This window comes from Antrostomus carolinensis, unplaced genomic scaffold, assembly GCF_000700745.2.
Source record: "Antrostomus carolinensis isolate BGI_N321 unplaced genomic scaffold, ASM70074v2 scaffold21543, whole genome shotgun sequence".
Classification (NCBI taxonomy): domain Eukaryota; kingdom Metazoa; phylum Chordata; class Aves; order Caprimulgiformes; family Caprimulgidae; genus Antrostomus; species Antrostomus carolinensis.
In genome coordinates, this window is record NW_010306119.1 from 1 (window position 1) to 9,869 (window position 9,869).

Consider the following 9,869-nt stretch of genomic DNA (forward strand, 5'->3'; position numbering starts at 1 on the left):
AAAACTGGACACAGTACTCAAGGTGCAGCCTTGCCAGTGCCGCGTACAGGGAGAGGATCCCTTCCCTGGTCCTGCTGGCCACACTATTTCTGATACAGGCCAGGAAGCCATTGGCTTTCTTGTCCACCTGAGCACACTGCTGGCTCATGTTCAGCCGACTGTCGACCAACACCCCCAGGTCCTTTTCTGCCAGGCAGCTTTCCAGTCACTCCTCCCCAAGCCTGTAGCGTTGCATGGGGTTGTTGTGACCCAAGTGCAGGACCTGGCACTTGGCCTTGTTGAACCTGATACAACTGGCCTCAGTCCATCAATCCAGCCTGTCCAGATCCCTCTGTAGAGATTTCCTACCCTCAGGCAGATCAACACTCCTGCCCAACTTGGTGTCAGGAGGTTTAATGAAGGGGTTAGAGAAAAGGATGCTTAAATAAGAAAATAATCCTAAGGAAAACAAGATTTTCATGTGATTGTGGTATATTAATCCATATTCTTCCTAGTGCACAAATGTACAGTAAGGATTTCAGGCTAGCAATGCATTCAGGAAGTAAAGTAACAGATGTAAATATAGCACTTAGCTCATCCTAGTCTCTTTTATATTGAGTTAACGACTACATTGAAGCTGTATTGCCTTGGGGCTACAAGACTGAGCTAGTAAAGCCACATGGACATGGTTCTTCTTTCCTCTTTCAGTTTAAAAACCTCTCGATTTCTTGTAGCTATCAGCAGGATCTGTGGTTGCTACCAGTAAGCAGTGAATTAGGAAGCTCTGTTTCATAACCTTGTGGTCACTACAGCATCTGAGCTATAACAGAGGTATTGTCCCTAACCTGAATCCTGTCCTCAAACATAAGTCTTAGGCTCAAGTTAGGCCAGCCTTAAGCGGCGATACATGTGGTGTGTTGAGGCTAGGGGTATTCTGATGGTTGTAGTGATGAAAGACCAGACTACTCGGATGACAACCGATGAGCTTCTAAATGTACTGCTCTACTTACTGGAAATGGTCCCATTTGGCTGTGTTAGTCAGACAGTATTGAACAGTAGTATATTCCCTTGCTTAATTACAGTGCTTATTCCATGGTACAAAGCTTTTATTAATTGATCTTTTTGCCACGTATAATTTTGTAGATGATCCTAAATGTGTAACTCATAAGTCTGAAGATCAGAAGTCAAAAGTAATAAAGTGAACTGATGCTTTTTTCCTTTTTTTTTGCTTCAAGTAACAACATAACTACTTGTAATTCTTCCACTTGAATTTAACTAGCTCGAAACAAGCCTGTTACCTTCTTTGAACTATGGTATAGGAAAGTCCTCCTCGGACTAACGCACCTGTAAACCTTCTATGAAGTAGTCTATTCAGATGAAGTATACAAGTTTTCCAAATGTTGAGAGTCTTATAACTGCCTATCAGAGTAGAGCACTCATATGCCTTAGGAAAAAAAGTCAGGATTCAGTACTCCTACGGTCTTAATTAGTAAATTTTCATACTTACCATCTCTTTCCAACTCCATCACTATCTGGGGACCGTGTATAGGTGATCTTAAACTCTATGTCAGGTACAAGCTGCATGGCTAGACGATAAAACTTGATGGCTGAAAATAAAGGTTTGATGATTAGATGCCTGATGCCTATACTAGCTTATCAAAGCAGAGCTTTGGGGTTTTTTTCAGAGATGGCTTCAGCTAAAAGCACTAAAAATGTGGAAAATGCTTTCTCATAGAAAATCTTATTTAATCTAAACTGATTAGGTTTAAATTCAATACAGAGAGGGGCACATTAAGCACCTGTTTTCTAAACTAAATCTTCACATTCTCTTTCAGAATCAAGAGCTCTCTCAGACATGTTTCAGCTTTTATAGATTTACCTTAACTCCTACAATTTCATTTATGGAGTACAGAATTTTATATTAAAACATCACAAAGTCCTGATTTAGTTTGTTGCCCAACACTTATAAAGCTTTCTCAACAAGTTGTAAAGATTTTAGGCATTATATTCATATGTAACCATGAGGAACACGAAAGATAATTTGAAAGATATATATACAAATAGTATAGACAGTCATTCAGGCATCCGTAACATTAAAAAGATGAAAAAGATCAACAAAATACTGTTGTACTTTTGAAACATCAACAATAGACATGCAACAAGTTAATTTTACTGTAGCAAAACCCTGGAAACTACAGAAGGCACAGAAGCAAGCCACTCAAAACACTGGGCGTGAGGGACCTGACTGGAGAAAAGCAGCCTTTTCAAAAAGATATGTAGCAAGCACAAGACTATGGGGCATGAAGAAAAATCAGACAGATTGGGATTCTTACAGCACACAGAGAAAGTACTTCTGCCTTTAACACTCCAAAGATGCTACAAACACTGAACAGAGAAACAAGCCCAGGAAAATCACTCTGTGGCAAAGAACGGTTATTTAAGCTTCAGAATGTCTTTCTTCTGAGTTAACTCTGTGGATCCTTAATTTAAGTGGATTCATTGTATGTACATTCAGTTTTAATACCAGGATTAAGATCATATATATAATTACATGTCTTTTTGTATTCTCACATGGTGATGCCAAGACCAGAGGGCAACTCTCTCTCAGTTTGGACCCTTAAAAATAAAATAAAACCCAAAATAAAACACCAGTGCACTTGGAGCTCAGAATCTGACACTAATGAATCTGAGAAGCCTGAGTTTGGGGCAAGTCAGTGTTGCTATTTCCTTGAGTTCACACCAGAGCCGGTGACAGACAAGTAGTATCCTTTGGCTGGTGAGGATGAGGAACACCAACAGGCAGCTAAACAGAGATCGGTTTCAACTTTAGCATTTAATCTTGCAGCAAGGTCTGTACTGTACTTAAGCAGGAACATGCTGCTGCACATAACTGCCTCACAAACATCAGGTATCAGCAGATTTCAGGAGGCTGAAATGTCACTTGGAGTCTGGTGACCTGGGCCAGGTTAGCAGATGAAGCGTGGTCTGAAAGCAGATGTCCGAACATGGGTTCAGCAATATATCTGTGTCTGGGACAGGACCATGTCTCCAAGGTCTCATATGGACATATGCATAGAAACAGTTTCATTTTGTTTCTTTAAGTCTCCAATCAAATTCAACTGGGAAAGAATGGATTCATCCAATCCACATGCCTAAAACACCCTTGTGAATACAACTCTCTCAGATGCTACTACTTCTACGCTCCTGCTTAGCGTACAAAGAGTGCACTCAAGCAGATGAATGTATAGCTTTCATCTTATATACACAATGCTTAAAATAGATGGCTTTTCTCACTTTTTTTAAATTTACTTGGAAACTGTTGGTATGAAAGAACCTTCACAATCTACTGCATCATCTCCTAAAGGGTAGATTACATTTCAGATTTAGTTCTGACGTCTTTTTTTACTGTGCATTTAATTCTATACCCAGCACACGAAATACCTTAGCCTAAAGTAATTTTTCCCTGTAAAAACACGTAATAAATTAGAAACTGAAACAACTAATTTTATTACCTACTGGGGACTCATATTTCTCTCAGTTCATTTGAGATCTGGAACAACAAACAGAAATTCCTTGCAAGGGAAGGAAAATTCTCATCCATGCTGGAGAGGCAGTTTTGTATTCAACAGGTGGCTGAGCTCAGGAGCTCCCAGAGCACTCTCGGTTTTGCATATCTTGCCATATTTTGCACCTGCACTTTAACCAAGGTGACCAAAACCTCTAGTGGATGAGCAAGACATTCAGTGGTTTTTTTTAATGAAAGAAACAGAAAACCCAGTGTAATAATTGAGTGGCCAGTTATTACCTGCTATCTCCACTACTAACCTAGAGGACTGGAAGTTAAGACTGGTTGCTTACTCTGTACCTTCTAAAAGCCAAATACAAGGAAGAAAACTATGATTTTCCATTATTGCTAGTGCTGATAGCAGAAGCGCAAGCAAGCTAAACATCTTAAAATATATATGGCAAATCTCACAAAATAAGACTACCAGATTTAAACATTCACTTCAGGAATTCCTAAAGAAGCTATCTTAGCATACTGTGTAAATTAAAAAAAAAAAACAAACAACACAACAAAAAAAGAAAAACCAAACAACAAAACATTCCATGAGTTAAGTAGTTCTGTTCAAAGTGGAATGAAGAAAACTGTGAGCACAGGAAATATAGCATATTGCCTTCCTTGGTTACTGTTATAAAACTCACTCAAAGAAGCATGCCATATGAAGATACAATCCAGTGCTTCATTAAATTGCTAGATTTCAAAATACTGGTTTTTCGTCTGAAAGCAAGAAATCCTTTCCTTGATCTCACTTTAGCTTCATTTCAACCTTAGAACAGTGATATGATGGTTCCTTTTATAGCAAGTTTGTTTGCTTATTGGCATAACTGAGCTCTCAAATTACTATGAGCCCGCAGTTTAAGCTCACTGGCATCATGCAGTCTTGCACATAAATCAGTGAGTGTTAGACTCCTCTGCAATAAGGGTGTTCATTGTAGACTTCCACATTACCTTCGTAAAGGGCCCCATTTTGTTCTTCTTCCACTGCCTTCAGGAAAAGTTCTTTTGCCTGCACAATAAATTACACAGAACACTTCTTAAATACCTTACAAATACAAGTGCATTGTCACTTGACTTAGACTTATTTTTCATCTTACCTACTGTACCCTATGAAGGACATGAATAAAATAATTCCATAAATAGAGTGAGAGGCATATTCCTGTGCTACAAGCCATAACTGAAATTCCCAATCAACAAACCATCCACCTTCCTGCTGCTCACTCCTTACCTACAGCTTCTCAGAAAGCAGGCTGGGAAGGTGATGCAAAACCAAGCATAAAAACTAGAAAAATCAGTGTAGGATTATGGAAAGACAATAGGCATGTTAGTATGGAGACAACAGGCTAATCATCTCTGCTGTTTCTCTAGATTTAATCCAGCATTAGCTTTTAGGACAGTTATACTGCAATACTAACACACACAAAATATCACAAAATTATACATCTATTTTTTTGGTACCTTTTCCTCTTTTGCTATCTCCTGTTTCCCTCTGGCGTCTAGAGACTTCACTCCAGGTCCTCTTGAAGATGCTCTGCATGGCATAGGCTCCAACCCACTAGAACTCATACCTGGGGCAAGCTCAAACATCCACTGAGCTCTGAACATCTGGAGCTCTGCCTAAAAATTCCAATTAACACTGATTTAGTATCACATATTCAAACAGTATATCTTCTGAGGAGAAATTATAAAGTACAAACACAAAAAAGAATTTCAAAATTATGCTTTACACTTCCAAGTCTTAAAACAGTTTAAGTGAATTTAGACACAGAGAGTCAGCAAGTGTTTTATAGTAAATTAAAAAAAAAGAAAGGGAGCACTTTGTTCAATACTTGTTCAATCTCATTCAATAACTTCAGTGCTTTTATCTGGCCTGTTCACCTCAGAATTAAAAACAGTGTTTCAAGAAGTGGTTCTTCCTATTGTGGTTCTGACCTAAGACTCCACAGAAATGTGTTCTTTCTAGACATGGTGTTTGTTCTTGTTTATGCAGTTATCTTAAGCAACAGGTCAATTAGCTCTTGAAATTAACAAATTTAGAAAACCTAATTTTTGTACACAAGCATACTAAGCTTTATGATAATCAAGGCTGTCATTTATATGATATATAAGTAAGACTTTACACTCCTTTCTCTTTTAAAAACAAAGGACTGTGCTCTGTGAAACAAGACAAGTTGTAATTCTTGCCACGCATTTTTTTCAGCAGCTTTGAAGTTACACTTCACATCTCTTGCATCCATCATGGCTTCTGGGGAGCAACTACACAGAAATCTAGTACTGTGAGAGAATATGCTTTTCTATCAGACTGCTTTTATCAACTTTCTGCTCCAGAAGAGAGTGACAACTTAAACCAGAATTTGATCCATACAGAAGCAGCTGTCCGATGTCTACAGTTCTTCAAAGAAATTCCAAATCTGATATAAACTTTTTTTTCATCTACACAGACAACTGAAGACTGAATTTGACACTTGGAACACAATGCAAAATTTATCTATTTCAGTTTGGGGGGGGCAGATTAAGCTTTGTCAGATCAACAAATGTGTGGTAGCTAAATAAGTGTAAGTAATGCAGCTTATATCACAGCAGCGATGTGTGTAAAAAAACACACATGTTTATGTTTGTAAAAAAAACACTAGCATGAGAGACATACCTGAAGATTTGCTTCACCAGATCTTTCATTGTCATCGGTTCTTATCAAATCAGAGTGACAATCTTCTTCAGCTTCTGCCTAGTAGAGAGCAGTCAGACGAGATTATAGAGTCTGCATAGTTCCCTACAGCACATACACAAAGCACAACTGTCACGGACAGTCATTAAAAAAATTTCAGGTTGCTCCCCTTTTCCTCATCCTACCCACCAATCCCACACATCAGTCTTAATTGATGACAAAAATTAATCTCAAAATTACTGGTATTGTTCACACTTCCCTATTAACCAAATGAAGCTGGGTTCTGCATTTCAGTCACATCGATCCAACACAGACTAGTCATGTATCACTTGGAGGCTTACATGCATCAGGACACTGACATAAGACCTGAAAAATACACTCAGTGTCCAAGTCAAGGCATAGAACCTAAGCTTCAGTTTTTAACAGTAGTGTGCTTCATACTATAAATTAAAATTTAATCACTATTTATCATTGTAAATATAACCAGTAGTTTTGATTTGTTTAATATTTACAAAGCACAAAAAGATTAGTGCTTTGAGTAACACCAGATACTTTAGTAAAGTTATGGGATGATAAGGGTAATCTCAAAAACTACATGTGAAACTAAACAAGAAATGTATTGCAAAAGAAAATAAAAAGCTAGCATGAGGGCTTGACGGCTGGTTTTATTTACAGCACTGCTGTGAGCCAGGTTAAACAAATGACCTTAAATAAGACCTTTAACTAAACTTAACAGGGCTCTACATAGGAGTTAGACAGCTAGTTTAAAAGCAAAACTTAAAAAAACATAAATAAATTCTCATTGTGAAATATACTGAGATTTATGGAATGTATGCTAAAACAAAGAAAAACTAATTCTGAGCACCAGCAACAAGCCACTACAATGACAACAGCAGTAAGATGCCAGTAAGATAAAATAAAACCTCAACAAAGACTAAGACGTTTAAAGTTCTTCCCGCAGCTGAAGCAGACCAGTTTTCTACCATTCTGCACTGAAATTCACATCTATAGTTCGGTAAGTACATAATGTAAAGAGAGAATATAAGGTGGCAAACCTGTCATTAAGATTACAACAGCTACTTACAGAAGTTTTGTTTCCCACTCCTTCCTATTGTAGATAGCACTTAAAAAACTTCAACTTTCTATCAGAGAGATTTCTTTATGAGAATTTGGAAGAATCTCAATCTCCTGCACAATCAAAGTGCAGAAATCGAAGCATTCTTATATTCAGAAAATTTATAAAATTTTGATAGCATTTGGAAGTTCATGATGAAACTACAGAATACTGGCAAATCTGATGGGAAGGCAACGTTTCATCTCTTTATCTTGGTGACAAGCACCTCCTGGAGTTCAGCTAACAAGATCACTTGTCTCCAGTTCCCCAAATTACCATAAACTTACTGGCTTGTCATCTGTAAATGTGTTTTCACTGACGTCTCAGTCAATTTGTCTTTTACAATTGAAAACACGGACAATGTTGGTTAGTCAAAGTAAGCAGATATTACATCTGTTTCTACACTCTGATTTTAAGGCTGCACATTTTTAATTCCTTGGTGGAGAAAAGAGGCAAGCTAGAACACTACAAAACACCAGCTGCATTAAATCCAAGCAAGGAGTAAATGACTTGGAAATTTCATATGTTTTGTTTCCAGAATATGAATGCAGGCAGTTAATATCCTACAAGTTACAGCAGTCCTATCACGTTATTTTAGCATCCAGGGACTACATCTACACTGGCCAAACAGAGACAGCCTAAGGACAAGCTAGCACTGAAACGGACGTCTGAAGAGTGCACTACTTTGGCAGTGGGCTGACACAAATAAGGCCTACCTCTGCCTGCGCAGCGCTTCTGCTTTGCGGCTGAATCATGTCCTGTCAGCGCTCTGTCTGGGTAGAATAAGCCTGGTTTTATCTGCAAAATGCACAGACTGGTAAAGCTGTTTCTAAACTAAATCAACACGCTATCTTCTTGCACATAAAGGCACGCCCATTAAAACATTTAACTCATAAAGTCTGTAAATAAACTAATTTAAGAGTTAAAATTAGAGAAGTTATGAAGCTGGCTGGAGTCTACCTCATGTTCAAAAACTTTTTGTTTCAGTAACCTGTTCAAGAGTTTTGATTTTCCTCCTCTCATTTCTGTTCAACTGCCCTACTTCTCCTTCATTTATGAGGCACAGTTGGTTACGGTTCTGGACCAAATGCTTCCAAAATATCATTCAATGCTCTTCAAAACTTAAACGTGCTCTCAGTCCAAACAAAAACCACATCATACTACGAAGATCTAGTCCACAGCCAAAAAGCTGTCAAAAACATCATGAAGTTTATCACAAACAAAGTTTTTACTTCTGTCATTACATGTGTGATCTGAAGTCTCTCATATCAAAGGTTTGTCTTCTGGCAGCAGTGGCTGCGTAAGTGACCATCCCTCTAAATTTTTCAGTAAAGCAATTAATTCACATTGCTACTGTGTGACTAACTGGATTGGAAAACTGTTCTCCATTCAAACAACCCTTCTGCTACTCATTTGATCTACTGAAACTATGGCTTTGCTAGAACAAATGAGTAAACACAGGTATCACTGAAGCAAGGATCTTCACCAACAGACAGGTCATGAGACCACACCTAAAGCAGGTTGTAACCTGTAAAAACTGTCTCCTTGCCCCTGCTCTGACAATAATTGTAGTTACAGTTTCTGAAGTTCACAGAACATTGTACTGTAACTGCTACTCAGCGGATAAATTCAGCCTGTTCATCTTTATGCTGTTGGTCTTCCTCCTGCTACAAGTCAGCTGTCAGAAAGAACAGTGACTTTATCCTGCTTGACAGGGAGACATCCTTAGCGTGTACTGATCAGCTCAAATAATTTTCCATTAGAAAAGTGGTAGTGCCAGAAAAGTCAAGCCACCAAAAGGTTAACGTGTCAAAAGTAAACATCTAAATTAGACTGAGACCTGGAGCAAGAAGTCAGCTGAGTCGATTTGCTTCTGATTTGTTTGCAAAGCTTTGGAAATCATTTGCCAAATGCAAAACTAGTTTATTTGCACAGCTTAGTTTTCACTGTTTTGCAATCAATAATTGCATGCTGATTTCCTCAGAACACAACAATTACTAAACTAACTGTAATGTCAAGTCCTTTAATAGTTCAGATCTTTTGTTTCAGCAAAACAAAGCAAAGATCAGAAACAGTTCAAAGGCGACTGTCACCAGGGGAACAGGGCTACGTATGAACTGCACAGAACCAAAGGATAAGCAAGCACGACAGCACAACAGTGACCCACGGCTAGCATTCTTCTTGCTTTTTCAAGAAAATGAGGAAGTTGCTTCATTTTTCTGTCAATGTGGTAGAAGCAACAATATTTTCAAAAATAAAAGAGTTTTAATCACGGTGGTAAGGAGTTTTAAGGGCTCCTGAATGGTATAAATGGTTTAACTTTGAATGATCAAGTTCTCATCGTGGATACTTGAGTAAATATTGCAGAGCAGTCAGAAAAGCAACACTGAACCAAACAATATTTCTCATATGTTAAATCTCAAACTCAAATAAGCAGAATACCTGGCCCATGGAGCCCTTTAAATTACCAAGTGACACGATGCCATCTGGTTTTGGAGGGCAGAAAGAAACAGGTAGGGCCTGCTCATCTCCAATGACACCGTGATCTGCTG

At 38.3% G+C, this 9,869-nt stretch overlaps 1 protein-coding gene across 1 annotated transcript; it reads right to left on the reverse strand.

Moving 5' to 3' along the window:
* Positions 1–1,486: 1,486 nt before the first annotated feature.
* On the reverse strand, positions 1,487–6,308 carry LOC104522666 (F-box only protein 9-like; the record flags this gene model as incomplete). Its single annotated transcript, XM_010165019.2, has 4 exons — positions 6,186–6,308; positions 4,997–5,155; positions 4,490–4,547; positions 1,487–1,586 (listed from the first exon to the last, which is right to left on the reverse strand). Coding segments are annotated over exons 2-4 (305 nt in total), but the record flags the coding sequence as incomplete, so codon positions are not given.
* Between the last annotated feature and the right edge of the window lie 3,561 nt (positions 6,309–9,869).